This window comes from Alligator sinensis, unplaced genomic scaffold, assembly GCF_000455745.1.
Source record: "Alligator sinensis unplaced genomic scaffold, ASM45574v1 scaffold610_1, whole genome shotgun sequence".
In the NCBI taxonomy this organism is placed as follows: Eukaryota; Metazoa; Chordata; order Crocodylia; family Alligatoridae; genus Alligator; species Alligator sinensis.
In genome coordinates this window covers 98,916-118,431 of record NW_005842348.1, presented here as the reverse complement: position 1 = coordinate 118,431, position 19,516 = coordinate 98,916, and the positions used below count along the sequence as shown (strand labels likewise).

Genomic DNA, 19,516 nt, shown 5'->3' with positions numbered 1-19,516 from the left:
TACAGCTGTCCCTGGATCTGCCCCTAAAAGTAATAATGGAGGTGGCTTGCTGGAACAGCAAAGGGCCCACTGAAGAAAATGGCTTCAAACGCACAACTTACCCAGTCATTCTGGAAGAAAGGCAAAGTCTCACTCCCAAAGAGGTCCAGCTTCTAACTGCAGCCAGTCAGAAGTCTGGGTTTGGGGGCAGGGAGGGGTGCACTGATGCACTTGCACCCCAGTTTGATTCCTGGTCACCCAATATTTAAAACCAACTGTCTGGTTTTAAAGCATTTTAAGTCAGGCAGTGCTAAAGGAGTCACTTGTCTTCATGGCTCTTTATAATATACCCGATCCCTTCTAAATTCTTCATTCCAAAGGTGTTAACACCCATCTCTTCTTTTTAATGGTCTTGATGTTCCACAAGTCAAGCTATCCTTTGTTCTGCAGTTCTGCTGTCTGTTAGCTGCTCCTGGCAATGAAGTTCTGACTACACAGCCTTTCAGATTGTTTTAACTCATTCCAATGAAATTATATTTGTTTTTGTTTCAATCTTAAACTGAACAATACAGCCCTAGGCTCCTAACATATTAGTAAAGCTTCTAGTTTATTTTTAACTAAAGAAGAACGTGTGTTGTTTTATGTGTGATAATGCACCTCATCATCTGCACCCCTCATTTCCAAATTCTAGATCTGCCCATGTCTAGATACAAGCTTATCATGTTTGTAGTATTATCATGGCACCAACCTTGCCCTGTTTGCCTTCATTCTGTGGCCGCAGGATTCTCTAGGTGGGGCCAAGATAGGAGGAAGCATCCTGTGGAGATCCCAAGCCCAATTTGTTCATCCCCATGAGATTCCAATTTGGGTTGGCTGGTACAGACACAAATGGCTGAAATTTCCCCAGCTTTGATTGACCAGTCAAGTCTCCCTCTCCCTCCACCTCCCTGCCCTTTCACCCAAGCCCTTCCGCTCAACTACAAATCCTCATCTATGCCAGGGCCTTACCATCAAACTTGACATTGAGCATGAAGTCCTTGTAGAACCTCTTGCCATTGACGGGCTTCATGGAATCACACAGCTTGGTGGCATTGGGGCATAGCGCCTGGTGCATGTTATGGAGGGAGTGGGCCATGGCATAGACTGCATTGACCACAAACATGATCTTGGATTCCTGCTCGAATTTGCCTGTCTTCAGGGAGTGCCGGCTGCAGTCCTGGGTGTGGAAGCTGCACTGAAACTTGTGCTCCCAGAACTCCCGGAACCAGGGGTTGCGGCTGTTGTTGTAGGGGTCAAGATTCCGGAAGTAGGTGGCAAACTCCTTTATGGGGTAGGCTGCTAGTTCAATGGTGATAGCTCCCTCTGCCACTGGCTCACTTCCAGCCACCACGCTCTCCAGGGCACCCCAGCCATCACTGGCCACCCACGTGAAGGAGACATTGATCCTCTGTGCAGCTGCCAGCAGCTCCCGGGCATCTTCACTCCTGGTGAAGAGCACCACCACCTTTGCACTGGGCTTCTGTAGCAGGGCCTTGATCACCCCGTCAAAGGTCTTCTTGTTCATAGAGCGGCCCACCTTTTCAGAGGTGGCAATGCAGATGTTGCGAGCACGGGCTTCCTGCTCAAAGGCCTCGATGCCTGTCTCACCGTAGTCACCCTCTGAGGCCACTGTGGAGACATAGGTCCAGTTGAAGAAACGCAGGATCTCAGCCATGGCCTTGGCCTGGTAGAAGTCTGGTGGAACAGTACGGGCAAAGTAGTCATAGCGAGACTTGTCGCTGAGCTTGGCACTGGTGGAGGCATAGCTGACCTGTGGGATCTGGAAGAGTCGCAGCAGATTGGCCACCTACATTGAAGATGAGAGGAGGGAATGAGTGAAATTACAAGGTGTGCATAGGAGGGGGGGGGGAAGGGAGGGGAGAGAGACAGAGAGATAATGTATGCCCTGCCCCTGTTTGCTGGAGAGATCATTACCATCCGTGAGGAACACCCCAGCTCTCCTGGATGTCTGGAGGGGAGGAAGCTTGCTCCTGAAGGTCTTTATCTGAGCTCCTCCCAGCTCTAACAATTACAGTGCTATACACTGTTGGCAACATTCATAATCTATTGCACTGTAGGCACAGAGATGAGGATGACCATGGGAAAAACACCCATCTGAAGATCCCTGGTGCCCAAATTGCATAGCATTAATCCATGCATTAGGAATGAGACAGACAGACAAATACAGCTTCTTTGGCTGCACTTTATCTTCAAGGTACATTTATAAAAGGCTTGTAAGCAAAGGATTGACAATGTCAGAAGTATGTTATAACATGAGGTGTTATTGGTGGTTATCAGTGCATCCTCATAAGGTGCAACAGTTGTTTTTAAGCCAAGGTAAAAAAAGACTTACTGGTCTGTTGCCCTCTATAACCATTTATAACAACTTATCGATCATTTACTAAAAGTCTATGAATCCTTTGCTAACTTTTGCACTGGGTTCTGCCCCAGGGCCCTTTCTCATTCTGGTAATCAGAGACACTTCTTCTCAAGCACTTATTGGAAACATAGCTATATCCCAGCATATCATGTCTGCCAGGGCATCAGACAAAATCCTCCCTTTTAAATGCAGTTTAGCTCTGAAGAGTGACTTTAAAAAGTGCCCTTATAATTCAGTGACTCCTCTCACAGAGTGTCATGATTTCTGGCTTGAACGGAAACAGGAGTCTCTAGCTCTTTGCTCTGAAAAACAATCACAACAGTGATGTCTGACTTACACTTCTACAGGCCAGATTTTATTCCACCTATTAGTTATTTAAGTGTAAGTCTATTTCACCTGAAAAGCCATGAATGCCTCTATTTTTGTAACATCCTCTGACCCTTAGATCTGAGTGACAAAAAAAAATCAGGGAGGAGGAGGAGGAGGGAGCCCCACCCACCTTTGGATTTGAGCAGGTAGAACAGAACCGCACTTAGGCACCTGAATCCACTTGTGCACCTAAGAGATGGGACAGATTCTGGCCCTCAGTGCCCACAGGGAAGCACCACTCCCAGGGAAGGGCCAGGAAGGAAGGAAAGGAAGGTCCAAGACCCTCTGCATTGTCCCATTGTAGTAGTTTATATGGCAACAGAGGTGCTGAGTACATGGCCCGAGGGTCCTGCCCCCCTTTGGGAAGAGGGCTGTCACCTGAAATGTGTAAAACCTTCCACATGTCCATCATCTTAGGCCTCTCGCCCCAGCAAAAATAAAAGTTAGGTGCAACATAGTATGGCAACATAGTATCATGATACAACATTATCATGCAGGGAGAGGAAACAGCAGTTCACTGGGACCAAGAGAAAGGGAAGAGGAAGAAAGACTAGGCACGAGATCCTGCTCCAGGAACGTAAGTAAACCAGGGCTGTCTGTGTGTTTGACTTGCTGAGTTTGTTTGGCGGGCTGTGTCTTCGGGTGTGTGCTCTGAGCAGCTGGGAGAGCTGCTAGCTGAGTGTCCTGATTGCTGCCTGTGTCTGACACATGCCCTAACAAGGGGGTGGAGCCAGTCCAGACCTGGCAGGGTATAAAAGGAGACTCCCCAAGTAGCCAGGGAGTGACTCCACAAGTGGCAAACAGGGACTGCAAACAGGGCAGTCTGCAGGTCAGTTTGCCATCCCCCTCTTTGAAGGAAAGCCTTTAAGATAAACTATTTCTTTAATTAAGAGTAGCTAACCTGCATATATTTCATGTAAGTAGCTAAAGCTCAGCAGTTAGACCAAGGATGGGCAATTATTTTGGGTGGAGGACCGCTTACTGAGTTTTGGCAAGCCATCAAGGGCCACATGACAGGCAGCCAGGTGCAGATAAATATTAATTTTCTAATTTTTTTAGGGGCCCTGCAGGCCGGATAGAATGGCCTGGTAGGCTGCATCTGGCCCGCGGGCCGCATTTTGCCTGCCCCCGAGTTAGACCGGTACTTAGGCCCTGTTGCTTAACTAGAGTCTCAAGTGAGGGCAAGGCCAGATTAACCCTTTAGTGGGCCCTAGGCAAGCAAACTCATGGGCCCTGAGCCGGTCGAGACCCCTTTTCCCACCCCAGTGCTGCCACCCATGGGAAGCAGGGCTCAGAGCTGCTGCTAGGAAGCAGCTGCAGTAGCAGTGAGGCCAACAAAGGGGAGGGAAAGGGAAGGGAGGAGGACGGGGTCATTCGTGCCACTGCCACGGTGAGAAGGACCAGCAACCCCTCCCTCTCTGCCCTCCCTGTCACTCAGGGCCCTGGGCATGTGCCTAGCTTGCCTATGCATTAATCCGGCCCTGAGCGAGGGGAAGTCTGCTAGGGAGTTTGCCTGGAAACTCTCTCTCACCTTCCTTCACTGTAAGCTTGTTCAGAGGAAGCAGGCAAAAGAGAACCTTTTAGGATCAAGGAGCAGTGAACAGGCCAGTTTACAGGGAAGTTTGCTAGGGAAGGCCTACTCAGAACAAGGCTTCAGGAAGAGAGGTGATGGGCTAAGGGACCCAGAGTATGGCTGGAGGACGTTGCAGTACCAGAACCACTGCCAGATCCTCTTCTGCTTGCACCTGTGACATGTCTGTCCTGGTAGAAACACTCACCGTCGAGGCTTCCACCCAGGTCCTGGCTTGGTGTTGTGGAGACTGCAGCTTGCAGGTTCCTTCCAGTGACAGCCAGGTGGGGAGCGCCTGTGATGTGAGCGGTGCCTCCTGGTGGTGTCCCTCAGGGAGCAGGGAAGAGAGCTACAGGAGGTAGCAAGGCTCCAAAGCATCCTCCATTGTGAGGACTTCATTGATCCAATGTTGGAGAAGACCTCTAAGATTGCAGAGGTAGAGCTGCCAGAGACAATACCGGAGAAGGAAGAGGACATGGACTCCCAGGAAGGTGGAAGTTGGAAGCTCGTGACCTCTGGCAGCAAGTGGAAATCTTCGCCTTCACCTGCAGCAGTTTGCCTGGAGTCCTAGCAATAGAAGAGCAGCAGCATCTTCTGTTGGTGGAAGAGCCCAGGCCAGGCCAGGCCTCCCCAAGGTTGGGAGGATTGAGACCACTGCCACCAAGAGGAAGCAACTCATAGTGTTGGTTGGTGACTCCCTTCTGTGGGGGACGGAGGCATCTATCTTGTGGCCTGACCTGTTGTCTCAGGAGGTCTGCTGCTTGCCACAGAGCCCAAGATGTCACAGAAGGATAACCAAGACTCATCTGGCATCTGACTACTACCCCATGTTGCTCATCCATGTGAGCTCCAGGGATACTGCCAGGGGTGATTCTGAGCAGATCAAAAGTGACTGCAGGACTCTGGGTGCGAGGCTGAAGGGGCAGATGGTGTTCTCCCCAATCCTTCCAGTCAAGAGGAAGGGCCCAGGTAGGAGTGGACACATCCTTCAGATCAATGCATGGCTGCACAGATGGTGTTGTCAACAGAGCTTTGGCTTCTTTGACTATGGGATATTGTTCCAAGAAGAAGGATTGCAGGGAAGAGCCAGGATCCACCTGACAAAGAGAGGGAAGAGCATCTTCACAGACAGGATTGGTAACCTAATGAGGAGGGCTTTAAACTAAGTTTTTCAGGTGATGGAGACCAAAGCCCTGAGGTAATTGGGGAAGTGGGTGACTTGGAGAAAGCACAAGCTGGAGGGGGCAACATGGGAGGTGCTCTCATTCTTCTTGAGAATGTAGAACAATCAGCTAGTTACCTCATGTGTCTGCACACAAATGCATGGAGCCTAGGAAACAGGAAGAAATGAAAGTCCTTGCACAGTCACGGCACTATGATGTGATTGGAATAACAGACTTGGTGGGAGCTCGCATGGCTGGGGCATTGTCATGGATGGGTATAAACTGTTCAGGAAGGGCAGGCAGGGGAGAAGAGGAGGAGGAGTTGCACTTTATATAAAAGAGCCATATGATTGCTCAGAGCTCCAGTATGAAACTGGAGATAGGCCTGGTGAGAGTCTCTGGGTTAGGGTCAGAGGGGAGTCCAAGAAGGGTGATGTCCTGGTGGGTGTGTGCTATAGACCACCAGACTAGGAGGAAGTGGTAGATGAGGCTTTCTTCAAACAGCTAACAGAAGTTTCCCAATCACAGGCCATGGTCCTCAACGGGGACTTCAATCACCCTGACATCTGCAGGGAGGGCAATACAGCAGTGTGCAGACAATCGAGTACATTTTTGTAGACTGTTGGGGACAACTTCCTGGTGCAAGTGTTGGAGAGGCCAACTAGGGGCTGTACTGACAAACAGGGAAGAATTGGTTGGGGATGCAGTAGTGGATGGCAACTTGGGCAGCAGGGACCATGGGAGGATTGAGTTCATGAACCTAAGGAAAGGAAGGAAGGAGAGCAGCAGAGTAAGGACCCTGGGCTTCAGAAAAACAGACTCTGATTTACTCAGGGAACTGATAGGCAGGATCCTCTGGGAGGCCAGTCTGAGGGGGACAGGAGTCCAGGAGACCTGGTTGTATTTTAAAAAAAACTACTGAGTGTGCAGGAACAAACCATCCTGATGCACAGGAAGACTAGCAAGTATGGCAGAAGACCAGCTTGGCTTAGCAGCAAGCTTTTCAGTGAGATAAAACACAAAAAGAAAAGCTTACAAGAAGTGGAAGCTTGGACAAACAACTAGATAGAAGCACAAGAGTATTGCTTGGGTATGCAGGGTGAAATCAGGAAAGGCCAAAGTACAACTGGAGTAGCAGCTAGCAAGAGATGTAAAGGGTAACAAGCAGGGTTTCTACAAATATGTCAGCGACAAGAGGAAGATCAGGGAAAGTGTGGGTCCCTTACTAAATGCAGGAGGCAACCTAGTGACAGATGACATGGAAAAGACTGAAGTACTCAATGCCTCTTTCATCTCAGGTTAGGGTCTATTTAGAAAACCTGGACATGTACAAGTCCATGGGGCCAGACATGATGCACCCAAGGGTGCTAAGGGAGTTGACTGATGTGACTGCAGAGACTCTGGCCATTATCTTTGAAAACTCGTGGCAGTCAGAAGAGCACCTGGATGATTGGAAAAGTGGTAATATAGTATCCATGTTTAAGAAAGGGGAGAAGGAGGATCCAGAAAACTACAGACTGGTCAGCCTCACCTCAGCCCCTATAGAAGTCATGGAGCAGGTCATCAAGGAATCCATTTCTAAGCACTTGGAGAAGAAGGTGATTAGGAGCAGCCAGCATGGATTCACCAAGGGCAAGTCATGCCTGACCAACCTGATTGCTTTCTATGATAAGATGAATGGCTCTGTGGAGCGGTAAACATAGTATACCTTGACTTTAGCAAGCTTTTGATATGGTCTCCCACAATATTCTTGCAAGCAAGCTAAGGAAGTATAGGTTGGATGAATGGACTGTAAGGTGGATAGAAAACTGACTGGATTGTTGGGCTCAAATAATCAATAGCTCAATGTCTAGTTGGCAACCAGTATCAAGTGGAGTGTCCCAGGGGTTGGTGCTGGGACTGGTTTTGTTCAATAACTTCATTAATGATCTGGAAGATGGCACAGAGTGCACCCTCAGCAAGTTTGCAGATGACTTCAAGCTGGGGGGAGTAGTAGATATGCTGGAGGGTAGGGCTAGGATTCAGAGAGACCTCAACAAATTGGAAGATAGGGCTAAAAGAAATCTCATAAGGTTCAATAAGGACAACTGTGAAGTCCTGGACTTAGGACAGAACAATCCCATGCACTGGTACAGACTTGGGGCTGGCTGGCTGGGCAGCAGCTCTGCAGAAAAGGACCTAGGGGTTACAGTGGACAATAAACTGAATGTAAGCCAACAGTGTGCCCTTGTTGCAAAGAAAGCTAACAGCATACTGGGCTGCTTTGGTAGGAGTATTGCCAGCAGATCAAAAGAAGTGATTATTCCGCTCTATTGAGCACTGGTGAGACCACATCTGAAGTACTGTGTCCAGTTTTGGGCTCCCCACTACCAAAAGGATATAGACAAATTGGAGGTAGTCCAGCAGAGGACAATAAAAATGGTTAGGGGGCTGGAGGTCATGATTTATGAAGAGAGGCTGAGGGAACTGGGCATATTTAGTATGGAGAAGAGAAGACTGAGGGGGAATTTAATAGCAGCTGTCAGCTACCTGAAAAGGGCTTCCAAAGAGGATGGAGTTAGATTGTTCTCAGTGGTGACAGATGACAGAGCAAGGAGCAATAGTCTCAAGTTGCAGGAAGTGAAGTTGATATTAGATATTAGGAAAAACTTTCTCACTAGGAGGGTAGTAAAGCATTGGAACAGGTTACACAGAGAGGTTGTGGAATTTCCATCCTTGGAGGTTTTTAAAACCCAGCTAGACAAAGCCTTGTCTGGGATGATCTAGTTGGGGATGGTCCTGCTTCGAGCAGGGGGTTGGACTAGATGACCTCTTGAAATCTGTTCCAGTCCTAATTTACTATGTTTCTATATCCTGGTGCAAGGTCACGATGGGGGTACATTTTGTAACTCATCTATTTTAGGGATTCTAGGATCCTATTGGACAAAGTAGATAAAGGTCAGATGCTACTGGGACTCTGTGATGGATTGTGTTGGATTCTGCTGTGTTTCATGCACCTTCACTTGTCCTATTACAAATCCCAGTTATAGAAACATTGTTAGGTGGGATGATTGGGCAAAGCAGCCAGTTGAAATTTCAGGTCCAGGCTGAGTTTGAAAAGCATAATCTTTTGACTCGTTAATTAAGCAAATTAGGTCCTGTATCCTGATAATATCTCATACACAATTGCATTTACCCTTCCTGTGAATGGATGTCATTAGTTACAGCAACTGCATGCACAAAAGGCCAGGTTTCATAGTAGCTAGGGTCGGGAGAGACCTGAACAAATCATCTAGCCAGACCCCCTGCCACAGGCAGGAATGAACGCTGGGTTCACAAGACCCCAGACAGGTGATCATCCAACCTCCTCTTGAATTTGCCCAAGGTAAGGGGCGAGGACCACTTCCGTGGGAAGTTGGTTCCAGATTTTGGCCACCTTAACTGTAAAATATTGCCTTCTGATCTCTAACCTAAACCTATTCTCCATCAGCTTATTACCATTGTTCCTCATCACCCCAGGTGGTGCTGGGGAGAAAAGAGCTCTACCTATTTGCTGTTGATCTCCCCTGATGAGTTTGTAGGCAGCCACCAGGTCCCCCCTCAGCCTCCTCTTGCTGAGGCTGAACAGGTTCAGGTCCCTCAGTCTCTCCTCGTAGGGCCTGTCCTGCTGCCCTCTCACCAAACGGGTGGCCCTCCTCTGAACCCTCTCCAGGCTGGCCACATCCCTTTTGAAGTGCAGCGCCCAGTACTGGACACAGTACTCCAACTGCAGCCTGACCAAAGTCACATAGAGGGGGAGTATCAGCTCTCTGGACCGGCTTGAGATGCACCTTTGGATGCATGGCAAGGTATGGCTGGCCTCACTGGCTGCGGTCTGGCATTGGCAGCTCATGTTCATCTTGGAGTCAATATGACTCCAAGATCCCGTTCCGCCTCTGTGCTTTCAAAAAGGGAACTCCCCAGCCTGTATGTATACTGCGGATTCCTTCTCCCAAGGTGCAGCACCCTGCATTTGTCTACGTTGAACCCCATCCTGTTCTCGTCTGCCCACTTTTGTTGTCTGTCTAAATCTAGTTGCAGCCTCTCTCTCCCTACAAGTGTGTCCACCTCATCCCACATCTTAGTGTCATCAGCAAACTTGGACAGCATGCTTTCCACCCCCTTGTCCAAGTCGCTGATGAAGATGTTAAACAGTGCGGGCCCGAGGACCGAGCTCTGGGGTACCCCACTGCTCACATCTCGCCAGGTTGAGTACAACCCATCCAACACTACTCTCTGGGTGCGCCCCATCAGCCAATTTTTTACCCATCCAACTGCGCAGGCATCAATGCCACAGTCGCTTAATTTATTGATGAGGATGGGGTGAGAGACAGTGTCAAAGGCCTTCTTAAAGTCTAGAAAGACTACGTCCACGGCGACACCATTATCCAAGGATTTAGTCGCCTGGCCATAAAAGGCAAGTAAAAGGTCAGGTAAATGTCTACCTGACCATTTGCCTGTGTAGCTGTGACAACTGTGTACACAAGTGCTACAATTGTACATGGAGATTATGTACCTATATTTTTGCATGTGATGGGCATACACAAGTGTGTGCAATTTGTAAGATTCTGTTTCTTGTTGTGGACAGTTACTGTGGACTCCCCACCTACTGTGCTATTTTTACGGTCTCTTTTAAGGAAACTTTAGCCATCTCAAAGGAATGGCATGTGGGAAACTGGGGGCTGGAAAGCTTTGACTGGCACCTGGTCCTGGGTAATAAAGAATAGTTTCTCTTTCACCCAGTCAGAGCCTTTCATTCCTACATGTTCTCCCACATTAAAAACTTCCAGAGGGAGGCTGCTTTATCTTCATGCTTTGTCTTTGCAAAATATCTTCCACAGCAATAAACCTTTTCCCAACCAAGCCCTCCCCTACAACAGAGCTGATGGTAACAAGTCAGCAGTCTAACCTGTCAGCCCTCCCCTACTAGTTGTACCATGTTCCCTGTCAGGATGAAGGTCACGCATTACTTTCAGTGACATTCTGAAACTGTCTTCACTCCTCCCTTCCTAAACCATTAGGGCTTTCTGAAAGCTGAACTTCCAGTTTCTTCATTTTTTTTTATATTTCTCTCTTCTTATTTCACATTCTGTTCTCTGAATCTTAGGGGCCAATAACTTGATTCTGTTGCAATGCTTGAAGGGTACACTGCAGGCAATGTGTGGGAACATATTAATTTTCTACGTGCTTTTCAATAACAAAGTCAGTGTTTCTCAGTCAGGGTAAGCAACACCCTAAGATACTTTGAGATCATATTGTGCCATGGGGTGCTGCACAATATTAGCACTGTTAGGGGTGCAAACACCTAACATGTGATTCACAAAATAAACCCAGAGATTGCAAATTTAAATCATTGTATCAAAGCCACTTTGACCTGTTGGGGGTCTCTCTGCATTCTTTGCAACAGAAGAATTGCTTTAGTATTTTCTGCAGTCAAGAAACAAGTGAAAGCTACAAGCCCACATTTTCCAAGAAGTTCCTCCAGTCTAACAAGGGAAGCCTTGTATGTGTAAAGGTTGAGAACCACTGAAGTAAGTTATTAAGCCTCACAATATTGCTGCAAGGTAGATGGGTATTAGCCTGCTTCTCGTTTTACAGGTGGGGAAACTAAAGCAGCTCCAGTCATATGTTTCAAATGTCAGTGTCTAGCATCTTAGATTAGTATGCCTGTGGACATAAGCCTGGTGCTCTCTGTCACAAGGCAGCATATGTGCAGGATGGAGATGAGCAGGCAACCAGCCTGATTCACTGAGCTCTTGTGGAGAACCCTATAGGGCTGACACAAAAAGGAGGGTTAGGATTTTGAGGAAAGCTCTAACAACCATTTCAGGATGCCATCTCTCTCAATTTCCAGCAACAGGGGTCTCCCTCAGCTCATAGGATATCAAATACCTCCCAAAATACTGAATGTGATTTGAAGATAACACAACTTCATTGTGCCATGATAGGATGTTCATCGTTGTGACATGACAGCACAATTCCAAGATATCCCAATCCACTGGCAAGGGCTAACAAGAGGCCTACATAGAACTTATGGCATCCCCTGCACCTTGCATGATGATGTCTGAGGCATCTCAAACAGATCATGAGCTCACTGAAAATCTCTCTGGAAAGAAGGGAAGACGAGTGAAGGAAGGGAGGGAGGAGTCTTCCTCTACATATGGCAAGCGTCTCTTGTGGGATCCCCTCACTCCTCATGTGTTAACATTCCTGGTAGTTCCATGGTTTGTTGTTAATGAAAATACCCACATATTTTATGTGGGTCATCAACCCCAGTGATCCCACTGCACTCCTTCTGCTCTATTTCCTGATAGTCCACCTATGGTTCATAGCAGTCATGAGCAGTGAAGGCTACTCACAGGCATCACCTGTGCAAATGAGCCCTGAAACTAGAAGCCATGAATCTGAGCCCTGCATCTACAGGCAGCCTTTTGAGAGGAACTGTCTATAGTGAGTGTGAGTGTGTTCTGTACAAATGTCTCATGGCAAGCTGACGTGAATTCACAGTGAAGCTCGCTCCTTCCCTTTGACCCATTGCTGTATCCTTCCTAACTGCAGCTGCATGTTCCTCTGAGCACAGGCCCTTACCTTTTTATATGCAATACACCATGCACACCTATATCACTGTAGATCTAACAGTAAGATATGGCCAGTTGATCCCATCTGCCATGACCACAGTGCTGAGAAGCTCTGTAGGACCAGCCATTGGTTGACGTATTCCTTAGGGTGATGAAGAAGGGACAATCCTATGAGATGATTGTGTGGGAATCCCAGTGGAGCTCCCACGATCAAAGCGGTTGCTGGATCAGTACCACAGTGTTCATTCCAGAGCTCTCCTTGGTATGTGTGCTCATGTAAACCAATAACAAAGGCTCCCAAACTGGCACCAGTCATTAACTGCTCAAAGAGGGTGTGGACCTCGGTTGCCCCGTGTGCTTTCAGCAAGATGCTTTGCTTCAGCTGAATTGTTAGATCTAGTTTCTCTGGATCTCTTTTCACCAGATGCTGGGGAGATGCAAGGTGAAAATGGAAACCTTACCTTACCAGGGAGGGAGATTCTTTTGAAAAATGTTGCTGTTGAGGATTCTGCTCCCTCATTTTCCTTTTTCCCTGTTTTCCTTGCTACGTAGAACCACAATTGGCCAAGGATAAGTCAAGGCTAAGGGGGAAAGGATCAAGAAATGCAGCTCTACAGGGGAGTGCTCGGAGTTCCAGAATGGCCTGTAATGACAGCAGAACCAGCCTGGGCATTGCTTTCCAGCCCACCATCCATGCACATGCCCCATTCTCCACCACTGTCCCAACCCCTCAGGAGGTCTTCCCCATACTACTCCACCCTTTCCCAGCTCCTACCAGGAGCTCTGGGAGCTTGTTTCCCTGCCCCTCTCCCCCGGTCCCCCAGCCCCCCAGCACACATTTATCTGGCCAGGAGTTCTGTCCGTTGGTGTTATATAGCAATAAGAATTGCAGACACTGGGCCACTACCTGGTTCAGGCAAGCTCAGACTGGAGGGAGGTAGAAACATCAGCATCATCATAGGCGACATATTCAATCTCCCATTGAAATATTGCAAAATTCTTCTCTGTCAGAGTAGGAGACTTCATAAAATTGTCTTTAAATGAATCCAGGAAGAGCAAGCCCGAGCAGGTCTGGCTTAGTAATTGGAATATGTACACAGGGGCCAAACCCTGAGAGAGACGGTGCAGCAGCTACTCCTCTCATCATAATTCCACCCTACAGAAGTCTTGTCTGTGCTCCAACGTGGAGCAGGTGCCTTGCCACACAGGCAGATAACAAGAAAGCGCACATGGAAAAGACAAAAGGAGACAGAGAGAACTATCCTACTGCATGCATCCAGCCACTGAGGGCAGAACAAGGGCTTGCACACCCGTCCCAACCCCCTGCAAACAGCTCACGTTGTCCGCTTATTCCAGATGCTCTGCAGTAATTCTCATTATCTTCAAAGGGAAAAAAAATCCCCACTAATGAGGCTGTTAAAAATACAGACTGTCAAAGAGGCCGGTGAGAGGCAGGCTTGTGATCTGATTGGCTGGCGGGAGCCTGGAGCCGGAACGCACTTCGCAGCTACTGATGTGGAAGCCACACTGGTTAATTAACATGTACAAATATGTTTTTAACAGAAAATTACATTCTATAATAGCAATAAGGCACCAGAGACCATGAATTACCCTGCATTACTTCATACCAGGCTGCGCTGAAAGCACTTGACCCTAGGTCTTGTGCTTTACTGTACACAATGTATAAATTAATGGACAATAATTCACACCCCGTCATGATTTCAAGCCAAATTATTGCACAGTCCCATTCCAGTGCGCTCTGGCTCCTGTTAGGTGTGGCGGGGAATGGGCAGGTTTATGAGAGTTCAGCTGTAGATGTTCAAGGCAGCTCACGGGGAGTGAGACTGAGAATTCAGACACATCCAGGTAGTGGCAAGGTGTCGTGGCTGGTGAGCTAGATATCTGGGTGGTACCTGAACATGTAGGATGTTCTTGGGGATCTCACGCCAATTGGCAAGAGAGCTGAGAGCCACATCTCCTCAGAGAGCAGGAGAAGTCAGCTTGGTATACAGGAGGCACACATGGTATCTTGCCATAAAGGGCAGTGACTGTTCCTGTCATTGTAAGCTAGGTCAGAAAAGTTTCCCTCTTGTCCCCTCCACTGAATGTCCTCAGATATCTGCGTCACTGTCCAACAGCCAGGGCCTCAGGCCAGCTGGGAGGGTTGGAGCTGTCAAGCCAATGGGTGACGTCTAGTGGAGGACTGTCCTTGTGCTTTTCCATCTCTCTCTCTAATCGTGGATGTCCGAGTGCCCAGGCTGCACCCAATGACTCCTGATGGCAGTGAGCTCTGAGGGTTTCTCCATCCTCTCCTCTTTCCATTAGACCCATTTGACTGTTTTATGGCCTGATTACTCACCTCTGTCCCATTCATCCCACATTTAGCAAGTGGCACTTCCAAAGCTAGGTAACAAGTGAAAACTCCTTAACACGATGAGTGCACTCTGCATTACCCACCTGGCCAAACTTCTCTCGGTATCCTAGCCCTTCAGGTCTCCCCTCTCGGTGCATTTTAGTGATGGTCTCTCAGAACTCGTGGGCGCATCCCCATGAGCAGGAATATGCATTTCCCTGGGGACAAATAGCAGCAGCACATATTTGTACCACTGATAGTTGTCCCTGGGCATGCCTCTGCGTGTATACTCTGGTGTGTGGCAAATTGCCCTAGGTGGGGAAAGGGAGGCTGGGGCCAGCACCTGGGCTGGCCCCAGCAGCCTTATCACTTACCAGAGGCCCGGGGGAGAGGGGGTGGTCTCCTGGGGCAGCAGCAATGGTGATCTGGGGATGCAGAGCCTGACTAGCAGCTGGAGTATGGCTCTAGCCAGCCAGGTTCTGGTTTCAGGCAGCACACGCTGCAGCCATGTGTGCTGCCCCACTTTTATCCCATAGGTTTTTTTATACTGGGATTCCCATAGGTTTTTTATACTGGGATTTTCCAGTATCTAATTTTGCCACCGCACTGCAAATATGCAGCATTGTGAACTGAACGATGAGCACCATGTGCATTTTGTGCCACTTCAAAAGGCTTTGAGGTACCACAAACGGGATGTTCCCACTCATCTGAATGCTCCCCATCAGTTTTTCACATGATTTGTTAAAGTGATGCTCAAAAGTCAAAGGTCTGTTTGTGGAAAGATATCTTTGCATTGTCCAGTCATTAAGATCCATTTCTATAGGGATGCTCAAAGGTTCCAATCAGGACCAAAACCCTATTGTGTTGGGCACTTTACAAATGTATATGGGGATGCAGTCCCTGTCATTTAGAGCTGACCAATGTCATTTCAACTAAATGATGAATGAGAAGGAGCAAAGGGGCTGAGGATATTTGGGTTTTGTGGTTACACAAGGACAACACTGCTGGTTTCTGCTGGCAGCTGGTGCCAGCTCATTTGAAATCAGAAAGAAACTTTAAAGGGAAGTATAATGAGGGTTACTATCCCTGTGTTAAAAACAGAGAAAATAAAGACCCTTGAGGGGAAAAGACTTGTCTTCCATTGCACTGTAAGTCTATGCCAGGCTGAAAGCCAAACCTCCTGACTTGCCACCACATCATCTGCAAGCATTTCTTGTAGGACTGTATCAGTTAGAGGGCAGTAGCCATCTTAGAAAGCTGTTTCCTGACCTATGAACTCAGGCATCCTTGTTACCTGGCTATGCAGAGGTTTGACATTTTCCATGAGTCTTTGGCTTAGGCCAGGCTAGAGGTCCTCTCTGTATTAATGAGCCCAGACACCAGGCTGTCAACTGGAATTACAGAGGTGCTTTCTGACAAGGTTTGGCCTCCTGCTGTGGATGAAGCCTGTCTCCATTGAGGGCAGAGTTGGAGTGTGAGTCCTCAGCAATAATTCACAGCAGCTAGCATGGCTCAGCAATGAGCCTGTCTGCTGCATGTGACACTTGCTGCAATGGTTTTCTTTCATCAGTTTGGCACCTGCCTCACACTCATAACTTTTATTTCCATCTTTATGAGATAAGCACTTTCCATCAGTGCAGCACTGCAGTGCTGGTTAGGACTGCTAGGTTTTAAATCCACAAGGGCAGTGTATTGCATGGCTGCTCTTGTCTGCCAGCCCTCCCTCCACCCTTCACTACACGTTTCAACATCCTGGAGGTTGAGGCATAAAACAGACAAGGTTGTGACAGTGTCTTGTTATGGGATAAGATTTCTCCTCTGATGGGCTGAGGAAGTAGAACTGGAGGCAGGACCATTAATGTCCCCCATGCAACACACCCAGTGAAGCAAGAAGTGTAGCGAGAAGAAAACCCCATTCCAGGTAAAGTGACTCCTCCCACCTGCCTGCCCTACCACCAAAGTCATGGTGGGGCTCAGAAAAAGAAATCAGAGCAGAGGATATTTTTCAAATGAGTTTAGTGCCATTGACAGGAGCCAGCTTGAAAGTCCTACGTGCTTGCAAGGTGGGCAGTGTTCCTCCTCTCAGGATGCCCCATCTCCAAGGCTCCCTTCCGATCTGGAGATGCGAGCCATCTGAGTGGAGTTTCAGTCTCCACAGTGACCTCTGTCTTCTGGATCTTTTCTGAGCTCGCCAATAAGGCTGCTACTTCATCCCAGTTGTGGCCTTGGACACTAAGAACCAAACATAAGACCACCCACTTGTCTCATATATGTCACTGAATGGGTGCCTGTAGATGTGCAGGATGCCTCCAATGTGCTGTAATTACAGTGCATCAGAGCAGACTTGATTAATCAAGTTTGTTGGAGCATGCTAATTAGCATGCCTCAGCAGCCTCGGTGTATTGTGGATTTAGCGTCCACATGCTTCGAAATGGTGGCAGGGATGCTTTAACTAAAGCTTATCAAATGAGCTTTAGTTAAAGCACCCCTGCTGCCATTTTGAAGCATGGGACACTAAACAGAAGAGACGCTGTGGGCGCTTTAATTAGAGTGGCTCCTGAGAGCCTCTCTAATTTAAGCACCCACCCCTGGAGCACATGTAAAGGCGCTCAAATGGCCCACCATCCACAGCAAAACCTTCAGCCCTGATCTTCAGCCTGACTGATCATGCCACAATGTCCATTGTGACATCACAACTCTGACCACAGGATACCGCTGCTATTATTGTCCCACGCGGCCCTCAGCCATTGGAAGGTGAACTCCAGCCACCTTTGGGAGCTTGGTCCTTCTCTGAGGAGTGAGGTGCACCATGGGGACACAAACAAGTAAAGCTCCTGTATGGATTGCATTCCTCACTGATACACCGCGGTTTACCTGCTAAGGGAGAAAAATCTCACCCCAGAAATGAACACTCGCAAAGCTCAGATCCCCTTACCGGACATGGTGTCCTCTTCTCCACCCGCACAGTCCAGGAGAGGACAATCTCTTTGGTACAGGATGTCGTGGGTTCTGGATGCAGCTGGGGTAATGAAGGTAGAGGGAGAAGCCTCATACTGAAGAAGCATGGGAATAATGCCCTCCAGGAGAGGGCAGTTCACTCGGGACTGAGCACAGCATGACTCCACTCCCTCCCTCTAAGAAAGGAGATGTCTTGTTCAGAAATGGGTTCTGCTGGGGGAGCGTGGAACATAACAGCACCTGTCTTAGATCTCCCTCATTCCCTTCAGCAAGCCAGCACTATATTCCTCTCACCCCTGCTTCTGTCCAACATACCTGTGGGCACACACACGCAGCACACACGCAGCTGATGCAGTGATGCAGCAGTTGATCTCTACACTTGCTAAAGGGTTGTTTCCTCTAGAGCAAGGCGAGGCTACAGGGAGCTATTCTAGGACCTCCTAATGCCAGCCCTGGGGCCTAGAATCAGAGCTTCCTGTGGGATACGATCTGGCTGACTGCAAAAATACTGACCCCGGTGATGACAAGGGCACTAATGAATAAACTGGCAATGAAAACAGCTGCAGCTGCCACACGATCTGTTGACTTTCCTTGGCTACTCCATCTCCAGCTCATATCCATGTAACTTTGTTGCTTGGGTTGTCTGGATAATCACAGCATGAGCTGAAGAGGAAAAGGCAATGGAGCAGCTGTATCTTCATCTTCAGACCCAGGAACTTTCTCCCTTCCTTAGGCTCAGCACCTCTTTACTTCCCTTTCTTTGTAGGTAGATGTAAAGGCCCTCAAGGACATCTCCAAAAAGAAGGATCCTAAAGAGAAGCCTGACATCCAAGCACTTGCAGGGGGGGATGGTGCTCAGAAAGAGTCCTCAGCTACTGCATCCCCCCCAGAGCAGCTGGGCTGTCTGGATCAGGGAGCTGTTACTGGGGTGAGTGCCCTCCCCTCACACGTGGGGTTTCTTTGACTTCAAAGGCCAGAGATGCACCCTACCCCGAGATGTCTGGGGCCAGCTCCCAGTGGTAACACTGGGGGTTGTGTGCACTTTAGCCAGCATGGAAAGACCCTAATATGTCTCATCATAATACTTTTTAAGCTACCCAGGCGCTGGAAGCCATATGTGATATGGAGACCCCAGCCTCCCCCGTGGCAATAGGGGGAAGATCTGAATAACCAGTTGCTAAATGTGTAGTGTGTCAGGAACAGTTTTCCCTGCATCACACACAGGGACCTCCCTCTTTCTTTGATGCAGTCACCTTCTACCCGAGCTTTCTCTCTCCATTTCCGCTCCTCACACTGCAGAATGGAAGGGCTCTGGTGAGGTCATTTGAGCCTTTCTTTCAGGCCTATTTGTTATGCAGGTGCAGTGGGTCTAGATCCACCAGAAAACTACACAAGCCCCCCTCAATAGTTAGAGAAAGGCTTTCATTCAAGGAGCTCTTCACCCCCAAGTCAAGATATTGCACTTTGCTGAGGAACTACAGTGTATCACACCCCTCCACCCAACCAGTCACAGCACCACACTGAGATTGTTTTATTTTTTGAGCCCATCAAGATGGTATTTCATGCCTGTTTAATGCTCCCCCAAAACAGGAGGTCCCGTAGTTCCCTGGCAACAAGGAGGTGCCTGCTCTGCAGAGCCATGATTAGTTGTAGGGTTGATCTCACTGCCATACTTTTAAACAGGCCTGGATATATCTCTATTTGGATGCCTAGTTCTGGACAAAAAGATGTTCAACAAGTATGACCTGTGGGACTGTGTGCGTGTATCTTATCACCTTGTAGTGGTCCCAAAGAAGATAGCAGCTTACTACTCCCACTGACCAACAGAGTCCTTCCTCTAACATAGGTGATAGAAGCCTGCATGTTAGGTCAGAAGGCCCCTTGCTGATGACCCATAGCTGGGGTATGAAATACCCATAGTGGTGACAGGTTAAAACTGAAGTTGCTTCCCATGTTTGAGTATTGACTTATTGAGGATCTGGACAATATTCAGGGACAGCTTTTGTCTCAGAGCAATGGCCAGGTCTTTGTCTTCTATTCACAGGAGGAAGCGACTGCACCTGCAGAGCCTCCTGCTGACAAGAAGGACCCCAGAGACCAATCCGCCAT

The 19,516-nt window shown here is 48.4% G+C and overlaps 2 protein-coding genes across 2 annotated transcripts in view; one reads left to right on the top strand and one right to left on the bottom strand.

The window, feature by feature from the left end:
• GRM2 (glutamate metabotropic receptor 2) overlaps window positions 1-19,516 on the bottom strand; it is a 43,035-nt gene that overhangs the window by 13,160 nt on the left and 10,359 nt on the right. Inside the window, exon 3 of the mRNA XM_006028952.1 lies at window positions 988-1,825. Within this exon, the coding sequence (XP_006029014.1) occupies window positions 988-1,825 (838 nt within the window). The remainder of the gene's footprint in view (window positions 1-987; window positions 1,826-19,516) is intronic.
• IQCF6 (IQ motif containing F6) overlaps window positions 17,259-19,516 on the top strand; it is a 2,741-nt gene continuing 483 nt past the window's right edge. Inside the window, exons 1-3 of the mRNA XM_025210441.1 lie at window positions 17,259-17,285; window positions 18,174-18,335; window positions 19,452-19,495. Coding sequence (XP_025066226.1) covers window positions 17,259-17,285; window positions 18,174-18,335; window positions 19,452-19,495 — 233 coding nt within the window. The remainder of the gene's footprint in view (window positions 17,286-18,173; window positions 18,336-19,451; window positions 19,496-19,516) is intronic.